This window comes from Molothrus ater, chromosome 25 (genome assembly GCF_012460135.2).
Source record: "Molothrus ater isolate BHLD 08-10-18 breed brown headed cowbird chromosome 25, BPBGC_Mater_1.1, whole genome shotgun sequence".
NCBI lineage: Eukaryota > Metazoa > Chordata > Aves > Passeriformes > Icteridae > Molothrus > Molothrus ater.
The window spans coordinates 867399-883417 of record NC_050502.2 but is presented as its reverse complement, the minus strand read 5'-3'; the positions used below and the strand labels follow the sequence as shown (position 1 = coordinate 883417).

Below are 16019 nucleotides of genomic sequence, written 5' to 3'. Positions count from 1 at the left end.
CCTTTTCAGCACGAGGGAATGCTTGTTCAGAATGACTCAAGTGATATTCATTTAAAAGACAAACCATATAGGACTGTGAAGGTCAAATTCTGTTTGTCAATCCCCCAAGAATGAAAAGAGAAGTCAGTGCAGATGATGAAGAAAGAGGAAATTCATCCCTTGGATGAACACCTGGACACTGTGTTCAGTCAGATGTTCAGTTTAGTCCACTATGAGCCAGGAAGAGAAAAATGCTCAAAACCTCCTGGATTAGTGAGATGATATCCCACACATTATACATATTCTTTCTAGTTTAGAGAGCATTATGAAACAAACTTCACACCACTGCAACAAGTTACCAAAAAATGCAATAAAATTGCCCACTAAGCACAAAGCAGAATTGCCACAATTTCTGCAGGACAGTATTATGAGCCTTCTAAAAAGCACCAGGTTTTAATTTTGAAACTTTTGCTTTAACATTTGAGAAGGTTTTTGGCCTTACTAGTTTTCCCATCTCTTATTTTCTCTTCTTGACTCTCGCATGCAATAAATAATCTTTTTTTAAATTGCTTTTTGTATCTTCCACCCATCCTAGAGCTTGGCAATCCAGAGCTTAATTTACACAGTTAGAATTGTACCCATCATGCAGGTTCTGAACACACTGAAGCTTTTGGCATGAGCTGTGTCCTAAAACAATTAGTTCCACAGCTGAATTTTACACTGGATGAGAAAAAGTATTTGTTTTAAAACTCTGATGTCCTTAAATCCTTCCTTGTAGTAAAAACTGAACATCCCTAATGCCATTTTACATATAATTTTGGAAACCTTTATCCTATCTGTGCTTGTGGCTTTCTGTCAGTCAGAAGGAATTGGCCAACACAGACACCCTTCAGGGCCAACTCACACTCCACTACCTCGACTGTGCAGGAACCTTTGCAAACTGTAACCTTACTCTATTCCCTTTCCTGCCTCACATAAAGGTGTGCAGAGCAGCACAGACTGCAGAGGAGATGCACAGGATAACTCTCCTTCCTCCTGCAAACTGACTCTTTATTGTCAGCCTTTTTTTCTCTCTTTCAGACAGTAATTAATAAGATCTCTTTATTCACAACAGCTTTGTTTCTCAGAGCTTCCCTAGAGGGATATTGTCAAACATACCATCTCCAGCAGATTTCTCCTCTCCACATGCTTGTTGCCTGCTTTGGGTTCATCACTTCCCAGGTTCTTGGAGTCCCTTTTGAAACTGTCACTTCCTGCTGACATCCCTTGCTTTAAATGATACATCATACACAATGGATAATAGCTCAGTGATTTCATGTGCCAGTTCCAACTGATGCTGAAGACCTGATACTTTCCATTTGTCTGAGCAGTTCTGGAACCTGTTCTGTCAATATTACAGCTTGGGAAAGCTCAGAAAGCTGAATTTTAATTTTTTATTTTAAGAGATGTTTGTACAGGAAAGACTGACAGCACACAGCCCTGGTATCACTGAGAAAACACTACAAAACTATTCAGCACACAATGCCAAAAGTGGGACAGATTTGTCATTTGAAACTATTTTGTTGAGCTGTATCCAAGACTCAGTTTCTCCCAATATACTCAAAAAAATCCCCTCAAAAATAGACACTGTGTGCTCCTTGAATAGAGCATGTACCTATTACAGTGATTTATGATAGAGAAGATAATGCACACAGGCCACAAGATATAAAAGATATGTCACAAGAACAATATATCGTTCTTTCCACTTTGAAATAATTAGGATTTAAATTCTTCTAGATCATCACTTTTCTATTTTCTTCATTGGAAGTCCCATTTCATGGGTCCAGTGTGAAGATGTTTGCAGAAGTACCAGGTGTCTGCAGCAAATATGCTCATCCTCAAAACCCAGCTCTCCCTGTACACCCCACCCTCCAGATCATGCTATGGGAACAGGGAATGGGTGCAAACCCCAGCAGAGGTGGGGGTGATCTAAGCCTGAAATTTGGGAAGTTCATGCCCAGAGCCTTTGCACAGAGGGCTGACACACCAATACCTGAGGACCTCTGTCTACAGCAGTATTTGGGGTGCAGCTCAGATGGCACTGGGCATCACAGAATCACAGGATGTGTCAGGATGGAAGGGACCCCTGTGGCTCATGTGGTCCCACGTCCTGCTCAGGCAGAGTCATCCCAGAGCCCATGGCCCAGGATTGTCTAGATGGGTCTGAGATATCCCAGTGAGGTGGACTCCACACCTCTCTGGGCAGCTTGTTCATGGCTCATCACTGCCCAGGGACAAAGCTCTGCCTCATGTCCAGGTGGAACTTCCTGGGCATCAGCTCCGTGTCCATTCCTCTTGTGCCAGTGCTGGGTCCCAGGGAGCAGAGCCTGGGCCTGCTCTGAGCTCTGCCTGCAGACACTGACAGACAAGAATGAGATCCTATCTCAGTTATCTCCTCTTGAGGCTGAACAGCCCCAGCTCCCTCAGCCTTTCCTTGGCAGGGAGATGCTCCAGGCCCTTTCTCATCTCTGTAGCCTCTGCTGGCCCCACTCCAGGAGCTCCAGGTCCCTCCTGAGGAGGGAGGTCCTGTCCTGAGGGAGTCCAGACCTGGACACAGCACTCCAGATGTGCCTCACCAGGGCTGGGCAGAGGGGCAGGATCCCTCCCTGACCTGCTGGGAATGCTCATCCCAATGCACCCCAGGACACCACTGGCTTTCTTGGCCCCTAGGGCACCTGGCTGAAAAGTGGACTCCTGAGGACCTGGCAGGAACTCTACTGCCTTTCAGCTTTTCACTGAATTAATCAGGTTAGGCTACTAGAGGGTCTGGGAAACAAATAGCAGTTGGTAGGCAAGTGAAAAAGGGCCTGGCACAAGCTCAACAGCTCCAGGGAAGTTTGAAGCCCCAGAGCAGCACTTTGGTCCAGAAAGCATCTGGGCAGCCCTGGAGTAGCACCTGGGGATGCAGAGCAGCCAACACATGGTGGAACTGCCCAGGAACAGCAAACAAACACTCCCACCCAGCACTGTGCAAAGGAACACAGAGCCACAAGCTGTCAAACAGGGCTGCTATCCTCACTGGTTCCTTCCCCTCCTAGCCAGAGGCTATTCCACTTGCTCCAAGAGAGGGACTGCAGCTGCCAAGCCCTGCTCTCCCCTCACTGCCCTGCTTGCTGGTCTCCAAACCACAGGTGCCACTGACTCCCACTCACCAGCCCAGCTTCCTCACCTGCTGGCAGAAGCAAGGCTTTGCCTGCACAAAGCTTTAGCACTCAAAGCTACTCAAACCCAGCTCCCCAGGGCGGCACATGCGTCAGCAGGGCACCTGGGACTGACTTGTGACAGGCTCATGGAGTGCTGAGGTTAAGCAAGTGGGACTGGGACATTCCTTTTTGCAAGGACCAAGCTGAGCCTGCTGACTTATGGCTGTTCAGTCTTGAGCAGCTATCACTCACAGGCTGTGCATCCTCCCCAGAGCCCAGCCTCCTGCACTCCCTTCCCGTATTCAGAGAGCACTGACCAACACTTAATATCTGAAGTGCAGTAGTGATTAAATTGGTAGCTGGGCTGGAAGTAGAAAGGGCTCCACTAAAGTGGGCTCAGGAACCAAAAATGTCTGTTCAGCTTTATATCATTTCCTACAGTGTCAGCACACTGCAGCAGCGAGAAGCATTCCTCAGCAACTGGAAGGAATTGCTAAGCCCATTAATAAAATTAAACAGCCAAGTTCTATAAGAGAATACATCCAACCTTAGGAGCCTATGATGTCTGTGCTGCAGGTTGGGGAAGAAACATTTACCAAAGTGGTAGCAGAAAGCAGAAATCTACAGTCATCATCTCTCCTGGGAGACAGGACATAGCAGCACTGCTGACTGTGTATCTGCTCCTGAAGAACAGAGGTCACAATGTGCCTTAGAACTGAAGTGCTGCTGACACACAAGCCATGTGGAACTTATGGTGAAGTGCTGTCCAAGTTTGCACCAAAAAGTAGGGAAGGCACCACAGGTATGACACAACAGCTACTGCTCACTGGCTGTTCCTGCAGGACTGAATGCTGGAGAACAGGAGACAAGTCAAGTGGAAAGAACATCTCCTGTTTCCCTCCAGGCAGGGACTTCACCACGAAACTTACATTTTGTAGAGGCGGGGTAGGGAGAGGCAGGGCAGGGCTGGTGGAGGGGAAAATCAGGAAAATGCCCTACAAATGGTTCGTTTGTGCTCACAGGAGTATCCCAACCCTGCAAGTGTCCAAGGCCAGGTTGGACAGGGCTTTGAACAACCTGGTTCAGTGGAAAATGTCCCTGCCAAGGCTGGAACAAGACAATCTTTAAGGGCTGCTCCAACCCAAACCATTCCCTAGTTCTGTGTTCCTAGGAATGTCTTACAGTCACTGCAAAGAGTCAGAGGCAAGTATGGCTGCAGCTTCCTGCAGGCCCACAACTCCAGCAGCGCTCCTGATGACAGCCCTGGCCCAACAAGATGGACACGTGCTCCAGGGAACAGACAAAGTACAGGTCCCAGGAAGCACAGACTTGTCCTGTTAGCCCCACTGTGCAGCACCAGAGCCCAGACCCAGGGAGGGAGGGGAAGGAATGACCATGGACCACTTTTGAGACCAGGTGGGATGCAGACATGGCTTAAGAGGGAGCTGGTTGATGTCACTGAAAATCACTGTCAACTTTCAAATGTCATGGTGACAAAGGGAGGCTGATGACATGCAAACACCACCCCAACCATGTTAGAAGGATCCAGGGAACATCAGACATCTCAGTCTCACTGTAGCCCCTGGAGAGGCTGTGTAATAAATCTTCCTGACAGCCATTTCCAGCAGGAGGTGGAACAGCCAGCATGGATTTACCAGTGGCAAACCTTGCCTAACTTGATTGCCCTCCAAGCTGCCTGTGTGGAAGACAGGAGAGCAAGTGTGGTACACCTTTGACACCATCTCTGCCAGTGTCTTCAACAGGCAGGAGCTGGACTGCAGAAGCAGATGACTGACACTGGTGAAAATATCAGGCTCAAAAGCTGTACAAAGTCCAGCCAGCAGCTGATTACCAGCAGCATCCCTCAGGGCTGATATGGGATCAATACAAATCCATGTCTTCATTAACAAACTCAATTAACACCAATTATGGGACAGAGAGTGCTCTCACCAAGTCTGCAGGTATCAAACTGCTGGCATGGCTGGGGCAGGAGATCCTTCTCAGAGGGATCTACACAGACTGGAGAAAGGGGCTGATGGAGGGTTTATGAACAGAGGCACACAGTGTCCTGCCCCAGGACAGAATCAGCTCTTGCACCAGCACACCCTGGGGCAGCTGGCTGTAAAGCAGCTCTGCAGCAAACAACCTGCCAAGCTCTCAGGGAGAACAAGGGGACAGAGGCCAGACAGACACAATAAACTGCTCCTACAGATAATCCATACAACTGTCTGGAAGACTCTGCAACTCAACAGTGACTTTCTGCCTCTCAAAAGCCTTTCAAAGAGTCTCTTTGAACACAACTTCTCCCTTTCGAAGCCTTGCAGGGTAGACAGAATCCCCTAAAAGGGTGTGATGAGAACATCAGCCCACACTGAGTCAAGCTGGCTGAAGCATGGAGCAGATCAGTCAGCTTCCTGAGAACACAGGGAAGGAGCGCGAAGCCAGGGAAGAACTGAAAGCCAGCATCAAGTGATGGAACCAGCTTTGAAGGTTTAACCCAGCAAGTCAGCAGCTCTTTCTACCTCTGTTCTAGAGAGCTATTTCAGCCCAGAAATCATAATTCTGCTTGAAATATTCGCTGCAGACTCTTAAAACCCACATCTCACATAAAAAATGGAAGATGATCTGGTAATAGGCTAGAATGTAGCATTTCGCTGCCATCAAGTTGCTTTGAAAGCATCTTGGCCAGTGGAATATTTTTTGGTAACACAAATGATTACATTAAAACAACATGTCAGTCATACCAACATCACTTGTGATATTCATTAAAAGGCTCTAGTAAGGGCCTAGGGTTCACTACTGCAGAAACTACCACTGGCATGTTCACAGCACTTGAAAAAAAATTCAATCCCACAGCTGGCAAGTGTGAAGCGTGTCACAGGTGCAGTCAGACTCCTACCCAGGCTCAGGATGTGCACCTCTTCCTGGACAGGTGTTTGCTCTGTTAATGTAACCAGTTGCTCAGATTTAGGTGCTATCCACAAAAACACCAAAGCTGTCTATGCTGAGTGTGTCATCTCACTTACAGAAACCACAGAGCAAATGGGGTAGAAAAATGGCTTGTTAAATAAAAATTTAGAACATTTCATCCTCCAGTACCACAACAGTATTTAAGGTAAATATACTGATTATTTCTGTTGGAACAGGCAGGGCCTCAGAGCAATGATATAAATATATATATACACATATATATTTGGGTATACCAAAACAACTAAAACAAGCCACAGCACTCACAGCCAGCTAGGTTAGAGCTCCCCTGTCCCACCAATCTTCTATGGGGGAAATTCCTATTTACATGCCTCACATAAAGTACCAAATTGTCAGAGATCACAGAATCCAGGCTGTTTGGGTTTGAAAGGAACTTAAAGTTCATCCAGTTCCATTCCCTGCCATGGGCAGGGACACTTTCCATTAGACCAGGTGGCTCCAAGCCCTGTCCAGCCTGGCCATGGACACTGCCAGGAGTGGGGCAACCACAGCTTCTTTGGGCAACCTGTGCCAAGGCCCCCCCACCTTCACAGGGAACACTTTTTTACCAATATCCAATCTAAACCTCTTCCCTTTTAGCTTAAAACTGTTCCCCCTTGTCTTATTGCTATCTGCCTGCGTGAAAAGTCACTTTTAAATTAAAGTTCCTGCTTTTTATAATTGTCACTCAAGATAATTCATAATTAATAGCTTGGGTAAGGATGACAATCCATATGAATTGAAATCCTGGAAGATGAAGATGCTTCATACTTTGACTTCAGAATGAAATCAGCAGCACTTCTGGATGCTTCAATTCAAGCACAAAGCCCATGTGGTGAACTGGGAGCAGCTCCCTGTGCAGGCCCTACCAGCTTCATGCTGGTTTACATTCCTCTGGGTGATGCTACTCTATTTACAGGTCCAAACTAAACAGACATAAGCTAGGTATGGGCAAAGCCCACACACAGTCACCTCACTTCCCTAAACCACTGCTAGAGTCCCCTCACTAAGCCAGCACTTGTGTTTAGACAAGCCTGGACCAGGACTTGCTGCTATCCCACCTTTCAGATGTAAAACCCGTCAGTCTTTGATACAAAATTGCATTAACTGGTACAGCAGGGAATGACAAATTATAAATAGGAGGTGGCTTCAGAGAGATTCCAGAAATGGATGGTGAGCAATCACTGTGGCAAATCAATGCTCTGGCTCAGGGGATCAGACAGGGACCAGGTTTAGTTTTACCCTGAAAAGGCAGTGACACATAAAAAGCTAATGGCAGGTGGTCACTCTGCATTCTGTACATCTCACAAAGATTTATGAGCAAGGCTGAATGCTGGAAAAGCAACGCTGAAGCTGCTTGTGTCCCTCTGCAAGGTCAGCTTATTGTATTATAGAAACATTTCCAGTGAAACTCCTAGAAGTTAAGAGTGTTCTATTTTGTCCAGCCACAGGAAACAAGCTACAAAAATCCCAAACTAATCAGCATTAAAGACAAATAAATCATACCATTTACTCTTAAAGAGTGAATTTTCAGTTATTTTGGTTGTTTTCAGAGCAGCAAAGACTATATTTAAACTTGGAGTTTAAAGCTGGAAGGAGACAGATTTTTCCAAAATTTGTTTAACAAGGAAAATATCTAACAAGAGAACACACAGATGTATTTTCTAAAGTACTGATCACCTGTAAGCACTGCATGTTATAATTATTATGAATGAAAACTGACATGAAAAATTGCATAGGTGTCTCAATCAGGAATTGTGACGTCCTTGATTGTCAGCTTGATGTGAAAAGAGAAGCCTGACTCCCGGGATCTGGCTGTTGGCAATGTGTGTATTGTGCTCATTAGCCTGGAAATGCAGAAAAGCAAATTTCTTCTGAAAAACATTTGAAGACTAGGTATTTAAGAAAGGTCATGTTTCACTACAGTGAGAGGGGGAACATCTCAAGAGTGGAGGAAGGAAATAAAATTTGGCTCCCTGAAGCTGTGCAGGTTGGAGCTTCATCTCACAGCCATGCTCTGGCTTCCACTGCTTCCATTTGAAGTTCACAGCAGCTTGAAGCATCTCTGCACAGGCCTGCACAGACTATAATCACCATGAGCTTGTTCTTAAGTCCATTCATGCTGAAGTGAGCCCCATGCAAATAGGCACCTAAATCCCCACTAAATCGTTCCTTCATAGAATCACAAACTGGTGTGGGCTGGAAGTGACCTTAAAGTGCATCTCACTGAACACCCTGCCATGGACAGGAACATCTTCCACTAGGCCAGGCTGCTCAAAGTCCTGTCCAACCTGGTCTCAAATTTTTAGCAAGTGAAGTTTTCCTGCCAAGGCCCATGGCCCAGCTCCTCAGGCAAGCTGCACCTTTCCTCCCTGTGCAGATCAGTTTGCTGCAGCCCAAGAAAGGAGATTGCAGAGACAGCTGTGGCACCTCCCTTCAGAAGGACAGCTGAAAATAAACTGCAGACTCAGATCCCAGGATTTATACTGGTCACCCTCACCGTGCTGGGGCCATACCATCATCACTAGGTCAAAAGGTTCACTCAGCTGGGGATCCTGGCACTGCATAGCAGGGGCTGCCATTCCCCTGAAAGGCTCTGGGTTTCTCTTTCATTCTTTACCCCAGCCCTCTGCACAAACACAATTTTTAAAAAAAACATGTTTCAGAATATTTAATGCTCCACCTGCCCTCATTTGTATTCAAAAGTTAGAAAGAATAAATATCAATTTATACAACCACTTACAAAACATTCCTCTCTCCCAGCCTTCTTAAAACTGATTGCTCTAATATGCACAGTCTGACAGGCCTTTTATACTTATGGTATATAATAATCCTCAACTGGGAGCCAGCATACCAATTCAGAAGTCCTATATTTTAATATTAGTCAGTTATTATCTCAGTATATTACAAAGCACAGCACTTGTGATGTCTCACAAGCCCCACAGTACCAAGTCTGAATTCTAAATCTCTAAAACTGTTTGAAATAGAAACAGATCCCAGCCTAAACACTCTCTGTTAAAATAAGCAAAAGACATTATAAATTGCAAAAAATAATGCCAGGATGATGGGAGCTTCATCTAGGTTACAGCTGAGAGTTCTGCACATAAATGTGCTGAATGTTTGAGCACAAACACTGAACATTTCCAGCCATGGCAGCAGGAGCTGCAGTACCCTGTGCTGCTGGAGCAGGGACTGTCCAGGCACTGCATTCATTGCTAATTCCTGCATTTCTGCTGAGCTGGCTTTCAATCTTATCAAGCCATGTTGATTCAGACAAGTATGCAGCATGGAAAACTTGTCTCCATCTCTGATGCAGGCTCAAGAATTTCATTTGCACGAGTCAGAAAGCTTTCAGCACACATTAGGCACAACAAGCTTTCCCTAAAATACCTTTGCTTTCCAAATGAGCTTTCCATGTGAGGCCAGAACTCCAGACTGCCCAGCAGCTCTGGTGGAGATGAGAACTTTTCCACAGGCAGCACTAAGGGACCAGGGTCAGCACTTCCAGCTGCTGCCATTAAAGTTGTTGCTGCAAATCCCACCAGCTCCCTTGCTCAGTGTTTATGGGGAGTAGTGGAGCCTGACACATGGAATCCCTGGGTAGGATAAACAAAGGCCGAGGAAGGAAGCAATGAAGATGCACATTTCCCCTCTCAAATACCCATTTACTTACTAAAATGCAGTTTCCTCCCAGCACCCCGTACTGAGTAAATGATGTGGTTGTCTTCAGTTTCCAGAAGCCAAACCAAGCAGCTGAAAGTGCCCCAAACCAAACCAGGGGAAGGCCAGGAGCAGCAGCTCTCCCAGGCTCTAACTGCAGCTCAAGGTTAGCTTGTGTAGTCTACAGTTAATTCTGCCCACTCAGGAGATTGCTTGGAAATAGAGATGCAAGGGAAAGACAATTGAACCCTTGATGAAAATATCAAGGCAAAACAGGGACTGAGTAAGCCAAAAGGAAGAAAATAAAAGAATGAGGCTGATAAAACAGCACTTCAGATTTTAACTATTTTGTCTCATAAATTCCTTGTGTTTTGTAGACATTTTCGAAGCTATCTCACTTTATTCTGAGCCCTGTGGGATGGTACATGCTACTAAATTCCCATTTATAACTGAAACCCAAAAGCCCCATTCCACTCACCCTAGTGATAAACCCTATTTTTGACAGTGCCATATTTCACTTTGACGAGCAGTGTTACATGCAGCACAAGAAGATTGCAACTTTTATTTTTCCTGGCAGAAGAACACCTTCAGAAAGGAACTCTGCACAGCACAGTGGGAAAGGTATGACTCTCCCTAGATAACCTTCTATTCCAGGAATGAATGTATTTTTAGGCAATGCAGCCACCCAATCTTAAAAAATGCAGCCTGATTTATGATGCTATCATCACCAACTTAAAGATCAGAAGCTGAACTACCGTAAAACACAGCTGTGATGGGGGCACCTGAACATTCATTCCAGAGTTATCATGCCACTGGAAGTTGTGTTATCTCCTCACCTTTCAAGGCACAGACTGGCTGCTACTTTTTGGTGATTAAGAAATTGTGTCCAGAGAAGGGAAGGAAGCTGGGGAAGGGGCTGGAGCACCAGGAGTGGCTGAGGGAGCTGGGAAAGGGGCTCAGCCTGGAGAAGAGGAGGCTCAGGGGGGCCCTTCTGGCTCTGCACAACTCCTGACAGGAGGGGGCAGCCTGGGGGGTGGGACCTGCACCCAGGGAACAGGGACAGGATGAGAGAGAAGAGCCTCAAGCTGTACCAGGGGAGGTTTAGGTTGAATCTTATGGAAAAGTCCTTGCCAAAAGGGTGGTCAGGCCCTGGCAAAGGTTGCCCAGCAACATGATGGAGTCAGCATCCCTGAAAGTGTTCAGAAAGTGTACAGCTGTGGCACCTAGGGACATGGTTTAGTCCTGAACATGGAGGTAGTGGGGGAATCCTTTCCTCCTTCCCCCCTCAGTCCCCAGATTTTGTCTCAGTGTTTGCACCTCAGTGACTCTTCCAACATCTCCAGACTGCTGTGATGGGCAGAGTGCTCTCTAACATTTCTGTCTGGTTTCTGGACTGTCCAAAAATTCTGCTGCTTCCTGCTTTGTTACAGCTGCACACAACCTGTATGAGGAAATTACAAACTTGCTGAGCAGCAACTGCAAATTGTCCAAACCTTTTGACACAGATGCCACCTTATAAAGCTCTGAGGAGCAACCAGACATGCCTGCAGTTTTACAGCTCTGGCTCAGAAGGAGGAATAACAAACTGAGAACAACAAACAGCCTCCACCTAACCCAGAGCTACTGCACAAAGTACCTGACTATTCAGGAAGCAGCTCCTGAATTATCACAGGCACCCAGCACCTGAAAACAAAGTCAACAGCAAGCACCAAAGTACTGCAGAGTACTGTAAATGACACAGAAGTTATTTCATGAGCAACTCACTTCTCCTTGGAACAGGCCAAAGGGAAACAGAGAGTAAATCATCAAAGGGCAGACAGAGGATAAACAATCTTTGCTGTCAACCTTTGTGAACCAGTCCTTGAAGACAAACAAGCATTGCTATTATTACACTGGGAGATGCTTCACCAGCTAGAAGCAGCAGAATGTTTCTCCCTTAAGACTCAATTTTCATACGAGTTTACTCTTTGGTTTTATCTGTCACCCAGGAGACAGAGGAGCAGTTCATACCCATTTCCCAGCACCTGCAAACACCAGAGAAGTTCAACTGCCACCAATAGCTCATTTCACCAACTGGTAGCAGTTTTCTTGATGATTTCTAAATGTTCACTCACATTTAACTAATATCTCCCTTTCCATTTTGCATTAGACACAAAACCATTGTCAAAAATAATTCAGTGAATATAATTAAGTTAATTATTGAAAATACAGGACTGATGCTCCTCCAGCAACATTCTGCAGGCACTGAGGTAGACAAACTACAGCTGAAGCCACCCTGCAGGTTCCAGACACGGTCTGTGGTGCAGGTCTGTGTGGCACCTGATGCTTCCAAAGAGGGCAGTGACACAGGCTGCAGGCTCAGAAACATCACTTGTAATTTAAAAGGTTATTTTCAAAATACAGCTTTGTGGCTATAAATAGCCAAGCCAGCTTCTCACACAGCAAGTACACAATGGGTCTTAGCCACAGTGGCCCAGATACCAGAGCAAGTGTAATTTTACCTTTGTGAACACACACAATATTTGGGGCCACCCTGCACTTCAAACAAACTAACCTGATTTGTAAGATTGGTCTTAGGTTTTGTGGGAGCAGCTGCCGAGTCTGACAAATTAAGTCAATTGACTTGGTTAACCCTTCCATTTCCTAAAAAGACCTGATGCTCATCCAGAGCAGGTCTCATGTACTAAACTCTTTAACCAAAGAAAAATATTTTACCTGATCTTTCTGTCAACAAAGACAGCTCCTTTCAATGTGTAGGATTTCCTTCTGCATTGAGTGACCATTTGGTTGCACAGGTATTAAACAAGGGCAGACTGTCACTACTATCTGCCCTGTAATGTAACATTGTGTTTCTAATACTAAGAGAAGTTATTTAAATATCCTTACATGCACTACATCATTTCAGCTGTCAACCAGTGCTCTGGGGACCCCCAGCCTAACTGGCCTTGGCTGATGCTTTACCATAGGCAGCACTATTCTCCAAGCAACATGAAAACAAATCTGTGTTGGAGAGGTTCAGAGAAAGGAACTCACAACAACCTCCCCGACCATTCTAAAAACCATTTTCATCTGATAGAGATTTACAGACTGAGGATACACATGCACAGCAAAACCTTTAACAAAACAGTGTTTGTTCCATTTGGGTGTTCAAGAACATCTTGTCACTCCTCAGCAAAACTGTTATTACATGCATGGGACGCTGGAACAAAGTTTTTATTCCAATCACAGTAAGGTGAGCCTCCCTTTCTGTCAAGTTTGTGAAGAAACACTTCACGTAAGCAGCTGGCTGGTACTGCCAGCATCTGCTCCACCACTCACTCATCCAAGCTCTTCCAAGTATCAAGCCCTAGGTGTTACTGGTCAGTGTCACCTGATACTGTGCTCCGAAGGCACATAGGATACAATTCTGTATCCTTTACGTATACAGAATTCAATTTGCAGCCTGCCTGTCAATACATGGCCTGCCACAGTCTCCAGGAGTGTGACCTTGCTGAGCTCACTGCCTGCCATCAGATCCAGCACTTCACCAGACACCTCACAGTACCCACAGCAGCAGGAGAGCCAGGCCCTTCGGAGGGGATCACAATCCATCCTGGCTGGAAACTCCTCATGAAGTCATCCCAACTCTACCATGTATCCACCTAATTCAGCCTTCTTGGCTGTCAAAATGCTGTAAACAATCTGCTTTTCAGTGGCTGGTTCTTCCCAGTGTCCACAGGACTACTTATTTACCTGATAATAAATGTACATGTGCTGTACTGGAGGCTACCAATGCAATTTATTTGCTATTGCTACACCAAACTCCACAAATAACCAAGAAAAAGGCCCATCCATTACAAAGGTCACTGCTTTGCCAGCTGAAGTCTTATTCAACCTGACAGTCTGTAGGCTTCTGTGCTCTTTACTTCACTACTTATTTTTGGAAGCCTAAACCAAAATGAATACATCTCCCTGCCCCTTGCTCCCTGACAGCCGGGAGCCAGCAAGCCCCTGAACCACCTTGTACAAGTCCAAAATGCTTCCATAACATCAGCCCAGCAAAAAAGAAATCCTGATTAACTCAAGAACTATCCTGCTATTTGTGCTGTTAACACATTATTCTTTACAAACACATTAGTTCCAGATGTTATTCCTGGACTGTGCTTTTTTCCCCACTGCTGTTGTTACACTACATGCTTAATCTACACTATCTTGAGCTAAGAAAATTTTCTTCATGAAGCTGGCCTGGATCCAAATCAGATTCATTTCGCTGACCAGATGCAACAATCTGGGACACTGATTTCACACACCTTGCTAAATCGTCAATCAGTCTTGGATAGCAACAGGTTTCCCAATATTCTGTGGAGGCAATTTTGCATGTTCCCTTGCATTCCTGCTCATTTATACAAGAGCAGCCAAAGCTACGGATGGAACACAGCACGTGTTTCTTGACAGTCAAGGCTTTACCACTCTGCAGCCAATTCCTGCAACCACTTTGTATCATCTTCACATTTGGATGAGTATTAATAGAATCTATGTCGCTTATCGGCCATGCGGCCACTCTCTGCTCCCTGCCAAGGAACAGTTTGGGGAGTTTCAAAGAAACTCTGGTAAAACACAACACAGGAATTGGCCAGACACCCCTGATCTTGCAAAATTCGCACTCCTACTGGAAAATTTTCCCAGCATTTCAGGAGACCCCCATGACATCCTAAGTTTCCAAAAAATTAATAAATTGGCTGCCTGGTCAGGCCCGCAGCCCTGCCAGTCCCTGCTTTATTTCGCTAATTAAGCTACTTAATAACCCTGTGAAAAGTTGGTACATCCCACTGCCCGACTGGAAGCACCTCGGTCTGTTCTCTGACACAGGCTGAACGCGCCGCACGGCGCTCGGACCAAGGCGTACCGAGCCCTTTGTTTACCGACACCCCCGGCCGGGGCTGCAGGTACCGCTGCGCCCCCGGCCCGGTGCTGACCGAGCGCACACACAGCCGGGCCGCCTCCCCGGCCCCGGTACCTGGTGCAGGGCTGTCAGCCCGTCCACATTGGTGGTGTTGATGCGGGCGCCGCGGCCCAGCAGCCTCTTCACCTCCTCGGTGTCGCCGCTGGAGCAGGCGGCCAGGAACACGGCGCCCTCCTCGAAGCGGACGCGGGACCCCCCCGCGCCGCGGTGCCGGCCACGGCCGCCCCCCGCCGCCACCGGCTCCTGCTCGGTCAGGGAGCCCTTCCAGCGCCGCAGCTGCTCGGCCCGCCGCAGCCGCGCCGACTCGGCCCGCTTGCCGCCCAGGTGCTCCGGCTCGGACATCGCCGCCGCCGCTCTGAGGGCCGCGCGGGGCCGCGCCGCGCTCAGCCCGGAGCGGGGCGCAGCGCCCCCGCCGCCATCTTCGCTACGCCCCCGCCGCCGCCGCGCCCGCGCCGCGCGCGCCCCGCGGCACCCCGGGACATGTAGTTCGGGCGGGAGCGGCGCCGCACCTGCCCCGGGGCGGCCGCGGCTCCCGGCGGCCCCCGCGCGGCGCCGCACCTGGGCGCGACCGGGACTACAACTCCCGGCGACCCCGCGCGCGGGCGTGGTCGGGCGCCATTGCTGTGGCTTCCACGGATCCCGCCCTCCCCGGAGTCACGGAACGCCGGCACCGCTGAGGGTGGGGAGGAGCTGCGGGAGCCTCGGGGCCAGGCTGTGCCCGATCGCCACCTGATCACCCAGCCCAGAGCACTGAGTGCCACGTCCAGTCTCCCTTAGACCTCGTGCCTTCAGGGATGGAGACTCCACCACTACCCCGGCCAGCCCCTTCCAACGCCTGACCGCCCTTTCCGGGAAGAAATTTTTACTAATATCCAACCGAAACTTTCCCCTGGCACTACTTGATGCCGTTTCCTCCTGTCCTGTCCCTGTTCCCAGGGAGCAGAGCCCGACTCTTCCAGGCTTCCCCCTCCTGTCAGGGAGTTGTGCAGAGCCAGAAGGTCCCCCCGAGCCTCCTTTTCTCCAGGCTGAGCCCATTTCCCAGCTCCCTCAGCCGCTCCTGGTGCTCCAGCCCCTTCCCCAGCTCCGTTCTCGTCTCTGGAGCCTCGGGATAAATGTCCCGCTGCCATCGGGACGGACAGAGCGGTGCGGAGCTCCCAGAGCTGCCTGTCTAAAATCAGTCACACAAGTGGCTGATTTTATTAAGTGCCGGAACCTGTAGATTTGCAAGCAAGAACTAAGCAATAATCATCAGGAGGTCTGTGAAAACTCTCTAACCCTGGCACAAAGAA

General features: G+C 47.7%; 1 protein-coding gene across 6 annotated transcripts in view; it reads right to left on the bottom strand.

The window, feature by feature from the left end:
- The window catches only part of PPP1R12B (protein phosphatase 1 regulatory subunit 12B), a 134598-nt gene extending 119372 nt beyond the window's left edge, over positions 1-15226 (bottom strand). For 3 of the 6 annotated variants that reach the window (XR_008508832.1, XR_008508833.1, XM_036398273.2), the window contains exon 1: positions 14785-15223. Coding sequence is in view for 4 of the 6 variants with exons in the window: in XM_036398273.2 (XP_036254166.1) it covers positions 14785-15072 (288 nt within the window). In the remaining 2 variants the exon portion in view is untranslated. Of the gene's footprint in view, positions 1-14784 lie in introns of all 6 variants that reach the window. The other 3 variants (XM_054517267.1, XM_036398272.2, XM_036398275.2) reach the window with 2 other exon arrangements.
- Positions 15227-16019: the final 793 nt, after the last annotated feature.